This window comes from Sinohyriopsis cumingii, chromosome 15 (genome assembly GCF_028554795.1).
Source record: "Sinohyriopsis cumingii isolate HCF-2022 chromosome 15, ASM2855479v2, whole genome shotgun sequence".
Taxonomy (NCBI): Eukaryota; Metazoa; Mollusca; class Bivalvia; order Unionida; family Unionidae; genus Sinohyriopsis; species Sinohyriopsis cumingii.
The window spans coordinates 135149823-135171539 of NC_142975.1; the positions used below are offsets into that span (position 1 = coordinate 135149823).

At 34.7% G+C, this 21717-nt stretch overlaps 1 protein-coding gene across 1 annotated transcript; it reads right to left on the reverse strand.

Annotated features, from left to right (window-relative positions):
- Nucleotides 1-1623: 1623 nt before the first annotated feature.
- On the reverse strand, nt 1624-8317 carry LOC149782835 (aquaporin AQPcic-like). Its single transcript, XM_089934358.1, has 4 exons — nt 7525-8317; nt 6001-6081; nt 5351-5596; nt 1624-4441 (listed from the first exon to the last, which is right to left on the reverse strand). The coding sequence occupies exons 1-3, from the start codon at nt 8173-8175 to the stop codon at nt 5357-5359; spliced, it is 972 nt and encodes a 323-aa protein (XP_089790484.1). The 5' UTR covers nt 8176-8317; the 3' UTR covers nt 1624-4441; nt 5351-5356.
- Nucleotides 8318-21717: the final 13400 nt, after the last annotated feature.

A 21717-nucleotide genomic window follows, 5' to 3' on the forward strand; every position in this document is an offset into this window, starting at 1 on the left:
TTCACAATATCTTAGAATAGTCGCAAGAAGTCAACAAAGTAATAGCAACGAATGGAGTTAAATGAAGACAACACAAATGTGGAAATTGATTAAAATATATACTACGTCAAGTCGCTTCTTGCTGCACTTTTTCGTTAATTGTATTTTTTTTAAATAGTTGTTCTTCATGTTAAAGGTACATAATAAGAAATGCATATTCTATGTCTTTACTAAAAAGAGGTTTGCATATTTATTAGTTGCTTGTATAACAATTTCAGATTTATCTATGATGTAATATTGCATATGTTTAATTTTCTAGAAGTATTACAAACATTATGTTAAAATCACGGTCACATAGTTAATAGTATAGTAATAAAGTACTGATAATTCAATTTTAATTGATTAAAAAGTCTGAAAGTCATTTACCACAAATTGCAAGTAAATTTATTAATGAAAAGTTATTTGAAAAATTAACGAACATGAAAAAGGTTAATTTAAATAAGCCGTTTGTTTCAAGAAACAATATAGTTTTAAAAAATGTTTGAAATAAAAGCCGTGTTCAATTTGTATGAAAAATTTACCATGAAATAATAAATACATATACATAGAAAATGTCAATGAAATCTGCCTAGTAAACTGAACAAATAAAATCGAATATTCAGTGAAAGATAAACACTAGGGTTAATGTGTTTATTGTAAGTCACAACTTGGAGCACTAGATATTATCGTATAATACTGTTGAAGTAATATTTAATTGCACTTGTAATATATAAACGAACGGTTACAAAAACAAATATGCTGGACGATTAAATATTCGTGTAGGTAACACAGAAGAATATGCATGCGTTACCGCATTCTATTGAACAAAAGTAAAACGTTGCATCCCAATCGTGAATACTTCAATACATATATTTCAAAGCATTGAAAATATTGCTTTTCTAATCTTTCTGTTGGAATAAAAACCAATTTGAAATAAATGAATCAAGTTTCCAACAAGCAAGTACACAGGAATAGACCTAAATGAATACCGAAATTTTGAAGTCACAAGCATAGATTGAATACCAGATTTTACGTTTGAGTCACAAGCATAGACTGAATACCAGAGTTTACGTTCCAAGTCGCAAGCATAGATTGAACACCAGAGTTTACTTTTGAAGTCACAAGCATACATTTAATACCAGAGTTTACGTTTAAAGTCACAAGCATTGATTGAATATCAGAGTTTACTTTTGAAATCACAAGCATAGATTGAATACCAGATTTTACATTTGAAGCCACAAGCATAGTGAATACCAGAGTTTACATTTGAAGTCACAAGCGTAGACTGAATACTAGAATTGACCTTTGAAGTCAGAAACATATATTGAATACCAAAGATAACTTTTGAAGTCACAAGCATAGCTTGAGTACCAGAGTCTACCTTTAAAGTCACAAGCAAAGATTAAAACCAGAGTGTACGTTTAAAGTCACAAGCATATATCGAATGTCAGAGTTTATGTTTTAAAGTTACAAGCATAGACAGAATGCCTTAGTTTATGTTTGATGTAACAAGTATAAATCGAATGCCATTGTTTACGGTTGAAGTAAAAAGGATAAATCGAATACCAGAGTTTACCTTTGAAGTCACAAGCATAGACTGAATACCACAGTTTAAATTTTATTGATCATCACTTTAATGACAAATAGGTATAAAAGACCTAGACGTGCAATTTTAGTAATTCATGTATAATTGTGAAAATAAATATGTAGGTAACAATTACAGAGTTCATCAGATGTTATAAATATATGCCAATTAGGTTTAAAGACAGATACTATTTTGTTAACATACAAAATTATATGAGATATTTTCCCTAGGTTACCATCACATTTAGCTATACCTACACGAGACAAAACTCAAGCATCAAGAGTAAAATAACATTTAATGTCCAGATTGGTCTATTATCAACAATTTTCACAATGACACTCTTGAATATGTTCAATAAACCAGACGTTTTACGAAATAAATTCGATTAAACATTGTGAGGATTACATATTTTTCTAAATGTTGTCATTCTTTAACTTAGATAAATCCCAAATATTTATGAAGTTTAATACAATTTGCACCTCAAAAATTAATGTGTTCAAAATATTTTTTATTTTAAATATTCAGACAGTGTCTGGTACAAGTTATTTATCGAGATAAAATGTGTATGAAATATAATAAAAAGAGGTCTTTTTCCAGCCTTGATTCTCCTGCCTAATCGTGTTTCACTTATTCTTTTCAACCAATCCTCTCTCAAGTACTCAGACCTCATTCCTGGTTCATGATTTTAATCTGCGTATGACAAAAGGCTGGTGGTAACGGATTTCTGTACTCGATTTGACTATTTGCAGCAACTTGTATCAACAGCAATACATTCGTATATTTTCTTTGCTTTAAAATTCTGACATGAAACTGCCATTTGTAATTGAAATGTACATTAAATTACCCATACAATCTCGATTCTACCATACAATTTGGTCAAAGCAACGCAACATTTACAGATGGGAAAACTGAATGTGATATACAAAATAAGTACGATAATAGTATTCAAAGATTATATTAGCGCTGGATTTAAAACTGAGAAGGTTATTGCACATATCGAAATTCCAAAGAGCCTCAGATTCTGCAATCGCAATACCCTTTCGATAATGTGTGAATATTATTCATGTTTAACATAAGCATGTGTGTATAAGAACAGAACATGTTAAAACCTATTACAATAATCCATATATGATTGTGTCAGTCATCCATCCTTACATACATCAGAACATCCATCCATCCATACGTAAAAGATAAAACGTCTAAAACAATGCATTTGTAGATGAGTTATTATCAGATTTTGTAACATCATGATTCGGAAATGACTGTAAACATTAAATGTGCTTACAATGCAGGGATGTGTCTATGGATAGGATTTGATCAAACCCGACTACTTATACTAGAAGTTATTGCAGAACTATTGAACGCAGATCTTGGAATAAAATTTGAATAGTCCGAAGTCCACTTGGGCAAACTTTCGATTAGTGTAAAAGCTTTTTTTCTTCTCTTTTTATTCGATTATTCATTTTGTTTGCTTATAACGGATTGTGGTAAAGCGCATTTTCTGTTGCAGTTTGTAGTCCCGATATTTGCAAATGTATGCAAATTATTCAGCCTATTATGGAATCCATGTCTCGTACCAAACTTCTACGAACGTGCATTGAAACCTTTCTCTTACCCGAATGAACAGTAATTAAGCGTTGTCAAAAACTAATTGTTTCTCATCTAAAGACCAATCAGAATTTTCAGACACTCATTGTAGCTTGATGGTTTAAAGACCATGATGGGTCGCAGTTCTCATTTACACGAATAAAGTCTTTACCACTGCTTACATTGTTTGCAGTTTATTTCTCCCCGCTAAGTAATTACATTGCTATAGAGATGTATTTTAGGAATAGCAGTGAGGTGTATTTGAAGTCGGCTGAGGCGAAATCCTTCACTTGTTACTCAAAAGTAGTGATGACGTTATTGGTAATCTTAACATATACTTAATTATGTACAAGACTGCAATTGGATCATAGCGATGCGATGTTCCGCATCTCTGAGAGGTAAAGCATATTATTACAAACATAGCATCAGATTGTTAAACGCGTATAATAGTGTGAACGAAGGACAAAGGAAATCGTAGAGTGTTCCTGTGTTACGATTCTATGTCTTGAACAATATGACAGTAGAATAGACAAATATTGTACTGCTCTATTTAAAGGACATTTATATTATTGTGAATTAAATCCCAAATAATATTAAGTCTCCTAAAGTGAAAACAAAAGTCCACAAGCATTGAATGTTCTTAAAGAATTTCAATAATCTTGAATGTGTTGATGTACCACAATTATTTAATCCAGTATGTCTTTAAATAATCCCAAAGTAGTGTTTTAGCCCAAAATGTCCATGAGCACTTTTTAATTCCAATGAATAATTGAAATAAATAATTCTTCTAGAGTTATACCTCAACACAGACATAAACTCCGATAATAGATTCCGAAAGAATGATAATAAACAGGAATGAATAATTGTTTACCAAATCTTGTAATGTATATTTCACTAGATCTTTGTCGCAATAGAATTCCTAGGGAAAACCTAGGTCTTTGACTCAAATCGAAGTAAACATCTTGTTTTATTTCTTTGAACCGTGACATAAATCAGGTGCACATAACAATAGTCAGGTAGGCAAAAACTCTACCAATTAAAGACAAAGATGAATCACACAATATAAATTAAATATACATAACACCAATCACTATAAGCAATTTTCTAAAGGAAATATGGTGCTAACAAATTTTTATGAAATTCTAAGTATCGCCTATTCTGTGTATCCAACTGTCGATCTGGCCATTTTTGAAAAGGAGAAAAGAAGGCAGAACTCCTCCTAGTCGGCCCATTTTGTCGTCTCAAAAATGGCTGGAAAATATGAAGACAAAGTAATCAACGCAAACAGTGCAATGTATAATCTTTTAAATTTTATACATATTATATTGTATGAAGAGTACGTGTGCCAGATTCTATCGACTTTTAATACGATAGCATCTTTAGAGAAAAAGGTCATACATAAGTAACGTCTCCAACGCCGTTTGTTTATATAAAGACTACTAATGAAAATACCCTTTAGTCTATTACTCTCAGTTTATATTCTATTAACGCTACTGCCATATTGTTAATATTCTTAATTTATATTATGTTAACTCTACTGCCATATTCTTAACATTGTTAATTTATATTCTATTAACGATACTGCCATATGGATAATACTCTCAGTTTCTATTATACATATGCTGCTTATGTTTCCTATTGTAACATAAATAGCACTGAATGCAGAATATAGTTAGTATAAAAATGCATCTCTCGGTAGTTTGCTTGTATATATACCGAGTCTGGTGGAAATACATTTAATAGACTGAGAGTTATGTTCTAGAAACAAAAACGCTTACGGGCCCAGCAAAAAAAATAGACATATATAACTAGCTTAATCCCCGTATTAAATACATGAGAATAATAATGAGGACTCAATTAAAAACAAGCAAAGTCCATTAAAGGCTTTTGTGCGTAAACTGTTTTCTTTTCAAAATGCATAATAATATACATTTTTAAACATACACGAGTGTATAAATGATGTTAAGTGTGACAAATATATTGCCATATATGTCGAAATATTATTCTAAATTAAAATTAAATATCATTTAATCGAAGGAATGAATTACGGTTGTAGCGAGTTTAAATTTAAAGTCCCTTACGATTTATTATAGCAGAGTAGTACTGTGATTAAAGCGATAGTTGGAAGCACATTAGGATGGGAGCTAAAATAAGTTTTACCTATGATTAGACGATGCCCTGTTCTTTCTTCGCCAGCGGAGCCAAAGTTTCCTTCTCTGCCTTGATTGCATCATTGTCTTCCTCTATGATCCTAATTTTGTATTTCTGTGGAGGGTAGCTTTCATTGTCGTACTGGCGAGCCAACAGAAAAGCCCGACATTTTTCAAAGGACGCGTTTACTGCAAATACATTTTCGTACAGCAGCCCCGACAGCATCCCACCAAGAAGAGGACCAACCCAGTACACCTGTAGAAACACACACATGTAAACGCACATATTTGTTGAACCATCGAAGCCAAATGCTAAGTAGAATTAAACCTATCCTCTGACGTAAGCTAGGATCAACCGATAAAGTATACTTATAAAATTAATCTTTCTTAAAAAAGTGACAATGAACATTAGAAAAAGTATATGACTCACAGAGGTTCGTGGTAGTTATTCATATTTTCAGATTTCATACCTCTAGTCTATTTATAGTACTTTGAGAAAATAACTACTGTATAGAGTATATCATGAAATCATGCGATGAAAACACTTAACACGGATAATTTGATACAAGAGTGTCAACTAATTTAAGATTGCGCAATATGAAACAAATTTTGACAGACTTGCTTTATGTAAATGATGTGTGAATTTCCATGAATACATACCCAATTGTCATTCCAAACTCCCATGACAACGGCTGGTCCAAAACTTCGAGCAGTGTTCATACTTGAGCCAGTGAATCTCACCTATGAGGAGCAGACAGCATTATAACATTTCCCACAAAGTGTGTGTGTGTGTGTGTGTGTGTGTGTCTTTTAGGTTTTTAACTTAACTTTAACAATTTTTCAGTCATATCGCTACCATGTCTGCAGTGTGACAATTTATAGTGTTGTCTAGCACTGGGGCATCATGCCGAGGACAAGATACATCATGTCCCACCCAGTCACATTATCCTGACACCAGGCCGACCAGTCCTAGCTCTAGCCTCTTAATACTGAGCGCCAAGCGAGGAAGCTGCTGGTACCATTTTTAGACGTTTTTTATATGACTCGGCCGGCGTTCGAACCAGCGACTTCCCTCATCCCGCAAAATATTATTTTTTGAACTACTTGATTTATCAGTGAAGATATCGGTCCATATTAGCTTAAATTAATATTTCTCAAAGAATATCGCTAAAACGGATTTATTTTATAATCCACCAATCAATAGTTTTAGAGATTTTAAGGCCGCATGAATTGTGTGGCAGAGGCTTCTTGAGCATTTTTCAATAATATTGTATGACAGTGGTTATATAATGTTAAATAGAATGTTGAAAATTATAATGCATACTCATGACTCAGTTGTATATTTTGACTTATAACGATACCCTCAAACGGATAATTTGCCAACACTTTAAGTAATATTAAAAGCGAAAATGCAACTTGCCGTTTACAGCGACATTAACATAAAGGAAAATATAATACTAACATCAGAAGATGAATATGTCCAAATTTCTACTGAAACTATATTTTGCTATAAACCACTTACAAACATTTTTGCAAATGCTAATTGATTTGCTTCACATTTAAGATCTTTCGAAATCAATCTAATAGCATGGTCTCATGTGCTCGATTTTACGATGAGTTCTGATATCTATGTTACAAGAATATTACAACTAGTTAATACTAGATTGGTCTCTTGCTGCAATTTTCAGGCCTTCTGACATAAAGCAAAGTATATATATAATGGTGTCCTAGATCCAACAACATGTGTGAATTGCTACACAAACCATGACTGTGTGAATTGCGTTACAAACTGTGACTGTGTGAATTGCGTCACAAACTGTGACTGTGCATAAATGTAGCTTTAAGGAAGACTCATCCCTAGCAAATTGCAAGATATAATTTTATTATGAGTGTGTGTACCTTACAGTATCAACAAGCACATGATGAAATGACACGTCATATAAGAAATATTACAATTGAGTTACATGTTCTGTCTGTTGATCTAAATTTTTGCGCATTTCAAACGTGTTTTTGGAAATTTTAAACAATGTCCATCAAATATTAGTGCCGTATTCATTTCCAAAGTTACGTAAAAAGTAAAGTCTCAGCAGTAGTCATGTTAGGAAGAAGAACATTGTGACATTCAAATATACGGTTCTTGGTATATTTTAATGATTTTCAAGTTTTTGTGCTGAATATACTTACTGAAAACAGATGACACATGGTCACGGATAATCCGATTGCAAGAGGAAATGAACCTCCTAAATCTTTACGGCGTTTGTCCCATGTTGCAAAAACCGTAAGAACAAGAACAAACGTGATGCAAAATTCTAATCCAACGCCCATTCCGCCATCAACTCCCTGTCCTAAGAGCGTACAGCCAAGAGTTCCCTGTCGTTCTTTAGGGGTCACTCCCTTCAGAATCCCCGCCCCAACTATGGCACCAAGCATCTGAACAACAATGAATAGAAGAGCGCGTGCCAGACTGACACGGCGCGTGATTAGCATGGCACATGTGACAACCGGGTTGACATGGCCGCCACTGATGTGTCCAATGATCCAAATAACAGTTGCGACACTAAGTCCAAATGCTAATGCGATTTGAACAACGTCAGTAGTTGAATAATTGCTAGATAATTGTACTGTGGTATCGTTGATTCTTAATGTAAAATGATCACCGCTTGACCAGCTCTGAATGAAGGACCCACAACCAATGAACACGAGAATTAAGGTGCCAATAAATTCCGCCGCCACCGCTTTCCAGAAGTGTAGGGATTTGATGTCATCTAAACTTGTTGCCATCCTGAACTTCTGAAGATTTGAGGGATTTTTCTCTTCGGGATAAGGCTTTCTCATTCCCTTGTATTCTTCAGATATTCAAGTTCTTCTTGGCAAATGTACCTCTTCATAAAAATGTCCACGCTGTAGATCTGGTTCATTTAATTTCATGTGAGAAGAGAATTGATAAATCGTTCCTCTTCCTTCTCCTCCTCTTTAGTACAGACTATCTAAAACAATAAAGATTTATGTATTGGATTTACCATGCATATATGGCCAAACAAACATCTAACTCAAACAAAATGCACATGAGATGCTAGCTGACCACACACTGCCTGAAAGATACGAAAACCGGTCGTAACATCAGCCTTTACAATGCTTTAATGGATAACTCTCCAAGCTGAAAATAATTGCAGCTAACCTTGTTTTTTGGCATAAGATGCACATGTAGAAACGGGTAAGTTGAGACCTATGGAAGTAATTTAAAAAAAAAAAGAAGAATATTCCAAAAACTTTAGTAAATATGAAACAGATGTTATAGCAATAATCAGCGCCGTGTGAGTGCAGTATCCATCTAATAAAACGAGTTCATATTTTCCCATACAAATGCAGTAACCTTTTTATTATGTACTCATTTTTTTCTTCAACCTAAGGCTTTAATTATAAACAAAGAGACTAAAAGAAACAAAGTAATATAATTTATGCTGTATTCCAAAAAATAAATACACAGCCGTAGATTCATCAATACACAAGAACAATATCAATGCGCATCACCAAGCTTATTTTGAACTTGTTCACGCGCTCGACATCACCGTTAAAAAGAATTGTCGTTTGAGTCTACATAAAATTGAAATTTAGAGTGATGTCGTGAATGAATGCTCATTGCAACAGCTTTTAAAATTATCTGAAATGAATGGATTTTGTTTTTAGGGTTTTTGAAGGGGTGTCAATTTAACTCAATTTCTCTGATTATGGACTGGATTTAGCTGTGTCAATTTCACATGAAGCACATGTGATTCGAGCAGGTATGAACGTTTGTTGATTCGACTGCATGTGTTATTGAATGTTTTGAATCCTAGTTTGGGACAATATGAACTCTTTAAATTGCGTTTATCAAACAGACTCTATGTAATATCACATTTATTTCATTTTGAGTGAAGTAAGGAGAATGCTAATGCAATTGGAATGTAGTCGAACTTTACAGTACATTTTCTAAATGTGCAATGAAGCTTTACAACCCATGACATAGCTGATGTAATTCGGATTGCAGAACCAAGAAGGTACATTTTGAGAAAAAGTAAGTATATTTTACCGTTCTCATTACCAGCTAAAGAAGACATGTTTGAGTCTGGTGATCTGCATACTCTTTGTAGGGACCTCAGCTATGTTATGACTCGTATGGCGTCTGTCGCTAGCCTAAATCAAAAACATTGTATCAACAATGTTAACGCGGAAAATTGTAAAGCAGCTGGTGTGTGACAATCCATTAAGCCAGCGGAAATAAGAATCCTTCGTCGTCTTTTCTTATTTTCTGAGGCCCATATTTTTCTACCGAAACTTGTAATGCAGTGCTCTGATTTGTAATTTTGTTCAGTGACAACATTAAAGACATTTCAGACTGTCAGTTAATATAACTCTGCATTTTATGTGATTACCACGAGCCAACTGGAGGTTTATTAGCTTAGGCCTGGTATGAGTATTTTACATATTAGGTTAGGCCTGGCATGAGTATTTTACATATTAGCTTAGGCCTGGTATATCTTACATAATAGCTTAGGTCTGGTATGAGTATTTTACATATTAGCTTAGGCCTGGTAAGAATATTTTACATAATAATTTACGCCTGGTATGAATATTTTACATACTAGATTAGGCCTGGTATGAATATTTTACATATTAGCTTAGGCCTGGTATGAGTATGTTGCATAATAGATTAGGCCTGGTATGAGTATTTTACATATAAGTTTAGGCATTGTATGAGTATGTTACATAATAGATTATGCCTGGTATGAGTATGTTACATTTTAGCTTAGGCCTGGCATGAGTATTTTACATATTAGCTTAGGCCTGGTATGAGTATTTTACATAATAGCTTAGGCCTGGTATGGGTATGTTACATATTAGCTTAGGCCTAATATGAGTATGATACATATTAGGCCTGGTATGAGTATCTTGCATATTAGCTTAGGCCTGGTATAAGTATGTCACATATCAGCTTAGGCATGGCTTGAGTATTTTACATAATGGGGGAGAAATACAATGTATTTAACATGCAATAACTTTGAAATGAATAAACTCAAAATATATTGTTGTTTTGTTTTACTAAACATGGACGGTTACGTTTTAATTAAAGTGATATGTTTGAAATATTTTATTTGGGTTTTTTGTATATTATAAATGTTTTTCTTATTAAAATTAATATTTGCGAGGCTTTGAGCAAATTTATGAAAGATTTATTGAGTACGAGGGATTCATCCATCCAAACTGGTGGTTTTCGGGTTTTGGGAAGATCATTGCCTCTGTTGAAAGTTTTGTACTAAACAACACTTAATTGCTAAACCCATTGTTTTAAATCTCAACTATTATCAAATAATTGGTAGCAAAACATGTTCGTCTGCAAAGACTATTTGAGTAATTAAATATTTAATATCATGTAATAATCAATGATGGTCATATGTATTTCCTAGTATTACTTTTAATTCCATTACACTTATATAATACGCCGACTATTTTATAACGATCCAAACTTTAAAGGAGAGTACAAACACTTACCTCAGTTCTTCTTGAAATGCATTAGCCTTCTGAGTGTGAAGGTAAACCTAACTCACGATTGTTTGTGTTGGAAATATTTTAATGACGACTACTCAGAAACCTTGTTATATGACACTGCAGGCATTCTTGTCCAATTCCATTGCCTATATTTAGAATAATAGCAAAATACATCCGCTGTAAAACGTTGTTCGATTATATTTAATTACATTAGGGTGATAGGTGAACACTGATCAATCAAGATAAAAGGCTTTGTATTTCATAGTTTTTACTGATGATTGTTTTGATCTATATGTATCCATCAGCTATAATATCATTAAGGCGTAGTGTACATCAAAATGGTATTGGTACTTCACTTTATTTAATTAGTGATGAGCAAAAGTTAGTCATAAAATCATATGTAGAACCTCGTTGATATCTTGTTTCCTTAAATAAAATGTTCAAATTTATTTATGGTATTTTGATGCCTCTCCACATGGCCCAAAAATGACATTATATCATATCGGGGTTACAAGTCACAATATGCAAAATGGGAATCAATGGCAAAAATACTGACAAGTCTTCAATTATCGTTACTTTTCATTAACATTCCCACGTATAAACAGACCATCCCTTATTTACCGCTACTGTCAGTTTCATTATTTTATTCATCTTTGCTAGTCACCTGCTTGAAACCGCTTAGTAGTGTTATTCCTCGACTGTCAGGAAGGAAGGACATGTTGTAATGTATCTAAGAACATGACTGGATAATGAACTTTATTCCAACTGACTCGGCATTAAATAACCTACCAATGTTGCTTTGCAGTAAAGTACTAAACAAAACCGAACCAGTCATGACACACTAAGTATTGCGCATTCTGACTGACTTCAAGCAATGTTCAAGCGGAAAGTTTTAAGAGTCATGACATACAAATCACGTATTTGCATCTATGACAACAAAGAAAATTTATCAATATATGATTCTTGCAAACATTCTTTAAAATTGTAATATTTCATGTTAAAGTAACATCAACCAGGAGACGGTCAAAAAGATCAGATTAAACATTTAAGAAAACGTGTAGTGCGACTTACACTGACAGTACATTGAGAGCGAGTTCCTTTTTTATCATCTGTTCCTTCGTGTCTCCAAAATGATATTATTTAACAAACACAATGTGTACAGTTATTATCATGGGAAGAGCATTAAAGAGACAATATAATTCAATTTGCTAATAAATCTTCGTCATTTTGCGCCAACATTCAACGAACAACAATTCTGACATTATGCACAGCATCCCAATGCCTGTCAAAGTATGTTGTCTTCGAATCAAATTATACAGTCTGGCAATGTAGAGTTGGATTAAATACAAGTCTAATAACAGGTGATACTATCTAGGCATGTAGAATTGGATTAAATATAAGTCTAATAATAGGTGATACTATATAGCTATGTAGAGTTGGATTAAATACAAGTCTAATAATAGGTGATACTATCTAGCTATGTAGAGTTGGATTAAATACAAGTCTAATAATAGGTGATACTATCTAGCTATGTAGAGTTGGATTAAATATAAGTCTAATAATAGGTGATACTATCTAGCTATGTAGAGTTGGATTAAATACAAGTCTAATAATAGGTGATACTATCTAGCTATGTAGAGTTGGATTAAATACAAGTCTAATAATAGGTGATACTATCTAGCTATGTAGAGTTGGATTAAATACAAGTCTAATAATAGGTGATACTATCTAGCTATGTAGAGTTGGATTAAATACAAGTCTAATAATAGGTGATACTATCTAGGTATGTAGAGTCTGATCAAGCGCAATTCTAAGTCAAGCGAATTTTTTGTTGTTGCTTGGACTGTTTTTCAGTTGAAATCAAATATACACCAGCTGTAACATGATTTGATCAGCAAAATAACAAACGTTATTCCAAAATCAAACGTAGACAGGACAGAGCATAAATATAGTTCTAGTTTTAAATAAATCTATTAAAATTAATTGTCATTCATTTTCAAATTAAGTTGTGAAACATTAAAATAAATAATAAAAAAATAATTAAAAAAAAAACATGTTCTTTCTTATTTTCTTAAAAATATAATGTGTCAAAGATAGACATTATACACGATATAATTTGCCTTTCTATGGAGACAAATACTCAAACAGAAGTCTGGTTTGAATTATATTTATTGATTTCCCCAAGGAAATAATTGTAATGGGGTGTAGTTTTGTACGTTTGATTAAAATTGGAAAACGACAGACATGCATTTCGTTAAATTATTGGATGTCATGCAATCGTTGAACTGATCATTAGCATTCTGTTATGAACAGACTACATGAAGAAAACGAAAACCAAATTTCTCTATTTCCTTTTCAGAATAGAGGCTCGCGTAGAATTTAAAGTTAGATTGATAATACACAAGAGCTCACTCTAGACCAATGCTGACCAATTAAGAATCTACCAAAATGAAATTTCTGACTCATTAGCTTCATTTGAATGACAACGAAAGTCCCTGTAAATTCCGAACATTCATTATTTTTATGGTTGGTATTAACAAATGGGGAAAATTACAATGTTCAAATGTACCTATTGACATGAATGCCAATGTTGTGCAGAAAGTATGTTACAATAGGGACAACTATCCTATTTAAATACAAATATGATATTTGTCCAATCATAATGTACGTAGCTATCAAAGTATTAAGAATACAAACTAAATTTATTCGATTTAAGCTTTTTAGGAGCCTCTGTTCTTATCCTTCTTATTGTGTGTGTGTGTGTGTGTGTGTGTTATATATATATATATATATATATATATATATATATATATATATATACATATACATATAGGGTGGAGTGAAGCGTTGTAAAGTTACAACGATACATTTAATCTACTCAATAGCTTTCTTTAAATATGTAATCTTGGGTAACCAACATTTATTTACATCTATGGAAATAATGGCAATACATACCGAACAAAATACAAGATTTAGTTTGCTAATAGCCAGTTACTTTTTTCGAATTGGAATAATCCCATGACAGTAACAAAAATTTAAAGGTTAAACTAAACATGGCTTATTTTATAGAACACATAAACTCAGTGGCTGGTATTTAGTAAAACTATTCATAATGAAATAGTATATGTGCATGCATACTTAACGTTTCCAAAAGCTTGAAGCGACGGCATCTTTTTCCGCGAAACTACATGTTAAGTCAAAGTCGTGAAAATAGATTTCTGTCTCTTCTGTGAAATGGTACTTCGGTTTTCGATATAAAGAATAGTTAACCCAATTTTCTTCAGATTCTGGTAACGAATTTAATGGCAACTGAGTGTACGTCAAAAAAATAAAAGTTAAATTGCATTGACCAACATTTGTTTATACTGCAAGCAAAACTCTGCTATGCCAAAAATGTACAGTATAAATTGCTTAATGATTTTAGGAATGATATATGGTTTCGAAATTTAAATCATCTTTTTCTTTAACCTGCAAGGTTCGGTCAGAATAACTATGACAGTTATCAATTTGTAAATATACCATGCAGGAAATGCTATCAAAGTTGCAAAATAGATTCAAACTCACTCCCCAAGAAGGATTCAGACAAGAGTAGTGTTATTTTACATTTCAGTTTTCTTTGAATTCTTCTGTAAATTATAATATTGACAAATATCATTATCAAGTGAATGAAATGATTTTTAAAGTATTCTTCCGTTGATTATTCAGTGACAATTAAGGAAGGTGAAATGTGTCAAATCGTTTCACTTTTAAAGGGGATCAAAAGCAAGCTTAAAAATTTATGTTGACCTTGGTATCTTGGCTGTTTTTCAATTTTAAAAATAACCCAATATATATGTTGACAAAGTTTTATTTATGGGTCTACGATCAGTCGCTTACTTTTGTCAGATACTTACTAATTTAATAAGGTACACGTACACCTTATATGGCGTTTCCGTTGCAAATAATTTTGATGATTTGGATGGACCGATGTTCCGTTAGTAGCTAATACACTTGGTATTTTTTCCCCAAAGTTTTGGTAATGACGAAGATATTGCAAAGACCTGCTAAACTTCTATTCGAATGCAGTTTGCATGAATATTGTTTAATACAGAAACCTCAGAAGATTACCTGTTATTGCCTAATTAATAAATATTTGGTTTAGTAAGAAGGTAGCCTATCGTAAAAAAATGGAGTTACTAATAGGAAAATTAAATTTTATATCACCTTGTGTCAAACCAGTAAGAACTGTTTTAAATGTTTCAAAAGATGCTTGGCCGTTATTCCAGTGGAAGCGAGGACAAACTAAAAATGGTAACATAAATTTGTAACTTTTTACCGTTGAATATCAATGATGATACTGGATGCTATAATTTCATTCATGTTTCCCAATGTTTTACAATGATGATAAAGTAATGGTTAAATGCAGCTTAAATGTAACTGCCGCATTAAAGTACTCCTTGGTGCTCCTAAGGTGAAATATACAAGTTTTGAGATACATCGGCTATTTCCAGAAGTACAAAACAGCATATACATATCTGCCATAACATTGATATACACACACTGGATTTGGAAAAGTGTTTATCAAACGTTTTCCATATTGATTTATAATTATCTGACGAACTGCTGAGAATGGTGAATTGTATAACTTGACGCCATATGCATACCTCATCATTACACTTAAATGTAAAACCAAACTATTTTCCTGTAGAAAATGGTAAGCAAATGTCTGCGTTCATAATTCTTGTCAAGACATACAAAGCATGTTGCAGCTATATTGCCATTGAACAAATTGCCATTGTCACATCACATCAAATTGTAGGAACCGAACAACCAACTACAGGTGAGGTTTTGAACTACCACAGGGTTAAAGAAAACATCTAACGTAACCGCTATGGGATAAAGTTTTGTTTGCATCCAAATGAAGCTTGAAAATAAACCTAAAAGCAATGAAACCATGTGATAAATTGATGTGAAAGAAGTCTTGTCTCAGTTTTATCATTTCCCAATATTAAAAAGGAGAACAACATGATTGACCCATAACCAATACCAGTTACATCAACTGGACAGAGAAAGTAAAGATTAGCCAAGAGTAAAGGTGGTTTCGTAGCAGCTGAAGATTCCAGATAGCCAAAAATGACTTCCAGGAAAAGGTCATCCTAATGGCTAGTATCTCTCTCTCTCTCTCTCTCTCTCTCTCAAAGAATTTAATGAAACTACAACTACTTTCAAGTCCCTTATAATTAGTTGCATTATAAAGTTCAAATGAATTGAGCCAAATTGATTAGAGATTAAAAATAAACGTTTGACAATAACTTAGGCCTACTGACAACGGAAATTCTTCGAAACAACTGTCTGTGTTCGACGATATTGCTCATGTCAATTCGAGGGGCGATCTTGATGCTGTCAGTGGCACTGTGGCCATGTTGAGGGGGTAGCGGCCTCAGGTATCTTGTTTTGCATTTTATGGCTTGTTACAATGAATCGGCTGCTTTTGTTAATAGCCATAATGAATTAGTTTTATCATTTTGTCTCACCTGATGTGCCATGTTCAAATATTTTCCTCTTTTGGCTCCATAAATATAATCTTCCTTTACAATGCCGCTTTGCCCTCTCTTCTTTTCACAAAGTTAATCATTTGACTATAGTGTTTCGTTTATTTTTTATTTGTCAGTAGTGTTTGCGCGCCGTTGTTTTATATGTGTATGGATTTTGTGCATTTACTGTTGTATTTTTGTCTTCTTTTACGCTACTTTAACCAACGTGATTTTTTTTGTTTCATTTTAATTCCGTTTATTTCGTTTATTGTTTGATTGTTTCATTCGTGTTTTCTGACAGCGGAACCGTATATCAAGACTCTCTTCAGACAGCCTTGCCTCTTCAGATAAATCCTATTTTCTAGATAGCCGTATATGTGATCTTCGTGATAGACCATGATTAAGTCACATATATGTGATAGTCCGGGTTGAACACCATCCCCGAACTGAGGGTAGCCGACACCACGTTAGTCCACATCTTGTCATAGGAACCGGTGAAATCAATGAATTACTTAGTTTGAATTATAGTGGTTTATCGCACATCTGTGCATGCACCACTGTTTTATGCATGCATAACAGGCTCTTTTATTACTCTTGAGAGGAGAAATTGAAGCCGCTACCCTCAAGGGGCACTTTTTAATTAAAACCGTCATGTCATGGGACTAATTTTAGGTCCCCGACTACCTGAATGGAGGGCTTAGAACGAGTGGGAATAGACCCAACACATACTCATTTTTTCAGTCTGTATCAACCAAGCAGCGCATGGCGTATTTGAGTGGGAATAGATCCAACACACACTCATAGTTATGATGTAACTTTGCTGTATTTTCATTTGTGTTATGGGCGTTCACTGCACGCTAATTGATTTTGATGTCCGTCTCTGGCATCGGATGCGGGGGCTGGAAGGTTGGATTCCGGTATACAGATCGGTGCTCATAAACTTCAGGGTATATGGTCTAAAAGTTGGCGCCTTGGACAATTTTGAATAAAAACTCTGTGCTGTTTGTTATGTGAGATTTTATGATTAGGTTGGAGAGGGGTTCCTGAGACGACACCACTGTTGTTTTACTAAGTTTTGCCACCTTGTGTAGCTGGTCCTGATGATCCTGGACTTTAGACCACTTTATATGTTTTATCAACTTTAGGGTCGTATATGAGCCTTGATAGTAATTTATGTATGCAGCCTTATGCTGCGGGGCCTGATGCGATAACCATGGCCTAGCAATATACATGCCCTCGGGTCTCGTATGACATGTCAAGGATACCGAGTCTTATCTGTTACCTATTTTGCTTATTGATGAGAGACTGGTGAGGAATTTTGTTACCTAATTTTTTTAGGTTTGTTATTTAAAAAAAAAATGCCTTTCCAGGGCCAGCCATCTCTCTAGAAAAGAGATAATACTCAAGTTTGCCAAATCAAATAAACACTTAAATTATTTTTTCCAATGATGTTTTAATGGTGATATTTGTGCTTGAGTGTGTAAAAGCAGCTCCTTATTATTATAAAAGGTAAAGACCAGCAGACACTATTTGTTCCGTTATATTCTAATCTATTGAACGTACAATGAAATTTCAAAATACATCACCAAAAGTGAATTTTCATCTTCTTGTTTCACTCTCTTTTACCATTTTTGGAATTGTTTCACTGGTACAGTTTTTTCGCTTTCTTGACCTTCTTCTGGTCTTCTTTTCTTATCTTTCTGAGATGGTATGGGCTCTTCTTCATGCTTTTCATAGGTTTCTCCTTCTACTTTTTTCCTTTGGCACTCGGAAGATCAATGTCCTTTGTTCTGACAATAATAGCAGATCTCTTGACCATTGTCTCTTGCCACTCCTCTCTTGCTTTGACGCTATGGACATTCTGCCGCCCAATGTTCTTTCTACTGACAGATATAGCAAATAACTTGACTTTTATCTCGAAAGGAAGAGGAGTGTCCGTCGCCTTCCCTGAAGTAAACCTTCGTATGACGCTACACAAACCTTTGAACAGAAGCTTGATCTTTGTTGGCTTTTCAATGTTCTTGGCTGCATGAGAGTTGAATGAATATTCTTAGGGAAGACATTCCCCCAATATAAAGGTACCATCTACGTCTCAGATTTAGTTATTTGCCTTTTTGTAACCAAAATGAAATTATCTAAACTATCTAACGATTTAATTGAGAAAGGAGAATAAAGAGGTCACGACGTAACAAGTCGCATTGCACACGAACTGAAGTGTTGGCACAAATCCATGCTAACGATTCTGAACACCACATGAGTGAACACCTTCTACGTCTGCGATTAGGCCCAGAGAGTCTGCTTCAAGTCAAATTCAACCCGTAGCAAACAAAAAGTATTAACACATTCGAAAGGCGGAAAAAAGCTCCTCCAGAAAATTTAGAACTACGGTTTACACTTACACGGTGAAGTTTAAAGATGTCAAGTCAATGTACAGCTGGAGAAATAAGAATGCTTTATCGTCGATTTGTGGGATTCCTTGTTCATCACACTGAAACGAGAATGCCAAGCCAAAAAGGCGATCGCTTGAGAATCTCCATTTATCACGACAGTGTGAAGTCGCCCATTTGGACCGAGTTTAGCGCTCAGAGAACTGACATCTTCCAAAGTCATCGACAAGATTCAACAGGAATCCAACGACTAATTTCACATCACGGATAGAAAAAGCTACACTTTGCCAGACCCACCTTTCCCCTCCGAAAGTGGAGCGGACAACGCAGAAAGAGTTATTACTGGACGAACTTCGCAGCACCAAACAGATCATCGTTCAAATTAACAACACTCAGGACAAGATGTGTTTAACCCGAGCCATCGTCATGGGATGCACGTATGCCAACACGAACGATTGGCCAGAATGGAAAAGTGCCTGGGAGAACATTCGAAAAACAGACTGAGACAAACAACAACAAAAAGCCATTTCAAAAACACAACCTGTTGCATTTCTAAAATAAAAAAAATAAAAATCTGCAAGAGGTTTTGACTCCACGCTACACGTTGAAATTTCACCATCAAGAAGTGCGCGGACCACAATTGTTTCGAGGCAACAATTTACCAAATGGAAAATACATTCACGTCTATCATCATGATGAACATTTCGTTACCATTACCAGTATCAACGGTATCACCCGATTTCTCGGATACGGTTACTATTGTGAGAAATACGACTATGGGTATAACAATCTAGACAAACACATTCATAGTGGACCAAAATGTCGGGGATGTTTAGTCTCTAAGAACTGTCTTCATGAAGGACAAGAATGAATCCATTGTTCACCTTGCCATAGAACTTTTTTCACTACTACGTGTTACCAGCATTTCATGACGCAAAGTTCACAACAAAAAAGTACTTGGCAATCCCTGAGATTGTGCTCTTGCTCTTGTGGACAGGTCTTATTTACCAATAGTGTCATAGCGCACATTTGTCGAGGAAAGAAAAATAGTGGACTTTAAACATGAATGCTACATTCAAAATTACCAATCGAAACATGAGGAAGAGGAAGATGACAAGAAGAAAGGGAATTTCATTATTTTCGATTTCGAATGCTTGCAAGAGACCAGCATTCATATTCATAATTTAAGCGTGGCTCATGAAGCGTGCGAGAAATACATCCAATAATTTTTTGTCATTGCCCTCACTGTAGCATGATTCCTGGATAACGTGAATAAATCTTTCGAGGACCTAACACACTTGTCGTTTTTGCCCGATGAATCGTAGACCTTATCGACAACACGTGGAGTCAAGATTCCATCAAATGTTATGCAAAATGCCATCTCTATGTCAAGGTGATGGCTCAAAATTTATCTGGATATGACGGGCAGTTTCTTCCGAAATACTATACAGAACAAGGCACCGAATGCCCTAAAGTCACCTTGAACGGTGCCAAAATAATCTCCATGGAAGTGAGATGAGTGCAGTGTAAAGATTTCATGAGTAATTTGGCCATGAATTTGAGCAGAATGCCTAAGACGCTTGGAATGACAAAAGTAAATTTCCGCACTTTTTCAATACTAAAGCCAATTAGCACGGCGTCCTAATACATTTGCACGGAGCTCACTACTACGACCCCGACAATATGCGTACCGACTTGATACCGCTCTCATGTTTCGGACCCTTTCGACTTTTAGGAAGAAATGTTAAAGTATTGTAGATCTAGCATGTATATTTTACGGCGGTGCTGTGGGAAATTTCGAGAACTGTTCATGGAGTACGGAGCAATCGACCACTTGAAGGAAGCCTGTACCATCGATAAAGCGTACCATATAAGACTTGAACAAGGAAAATTGTCAGCGCCGCTTAAAGTTGGAACAGAAAGAATACCAAGTGATTGAAATGTGGGAACAAGACTGCGACCACCGTTTGAAAACTGATACCGAATTCAAGCGCAGCGTGGAAAGTTATAACCTGGTAGTCCTTCTCGACCCATGGGATAGTTTGTTTGGAGGACGCACGAATGTCACATGCTTGCTGCACCACGCTGACAAAGATAAAGGATAAGAAATCAAATACATGAGCGTGTGTTTGCTGTATCTTTGTGTGTGCAAATATCGTCACTTTTCAGCAGGACACCAGCAATTGCTCATGGAACCCATGGACGTGAAAAACATTCGACAATTCGAAGGATTAATCACATGTAAAATCTTACCTCACACTGACTTGCACCATCCATTTTCACCATACCATTGCCAAGGAAAACTGATGTTTCCTTTGTGCCGCACATGCACAGAAACTTGTAACCGAAACTTTTTCATCACATTCAGAACAAACAAACATAGAGAGGAACGTGGGTCAGGGTGGAATTGGTTCAATCTCTAGAACTAGGATATCAACTGTTATAAGTGTACGAAATTTACCACTTTCCCAAAACAGAAAAGTACCAAAAGGGCAATGACACTCAGAAAGGCATTTCATCGCGCTACGTGGATGCATTTTTGAAACTCAAACAAGAAGTCAGCGGATATCCTTCCTGGTGCCAGACTCTGAAAGACCTAGAGAAATTTAAAGAGCAACCCTTATCCAAAGAGGGTGTCACTTTAGGGCACGTCGAAAAACAAGAACGAAAGCCGATCGTTTGCCAAAGTTATGTTGGATTGCTTTTGGTGGAGAATGGCACAACGACCGTGTTTACCCAAAACGGAGGTTTTGACAAAACCTTCCCGCTATTTCCAGAAGATTCATAATAAAACAAAATATGTGAAACATGTGGACGTCGTTCGCCAAGATCTGTTCCTAGTCAGCTACTAAGAAGAATTAGAGTTCGTACAGGCCAACGAATTTGTAAATGTTATCATTGCGGCAAACGTGACAGCCCACGCTCGTTAAAAATTGTACGAAGCCTTACAC

What these genes read in the sequence shown, in the direction of transcription:
- LOC149782835 (XM_089934358.1), bottom strand. Translation starts at nt 8,175, where the DNA reads ATGAGAAAGCCTTATCCCGAAGAGAAAAATCCCTCAAATCTTCAGAAG. An exon ending in CCATGTGTCATCTGTTTTCA is followed by an intron (nt 6,082 to 7,524) that starts GTAAGTATATTC and finishes TGCTCCTCATAG; the next exon opens with GTGAGATTCACTGGCTCAAG. An exon ending in GAGTTTGGAATGACAATTGG is followed by an intron (nt 5,597 to 6,000) that starts GTATGTATTCAT and finishes GTGTTTCTACAG; the next exon opens with GTGTACTGGGTTGGTCCTCT.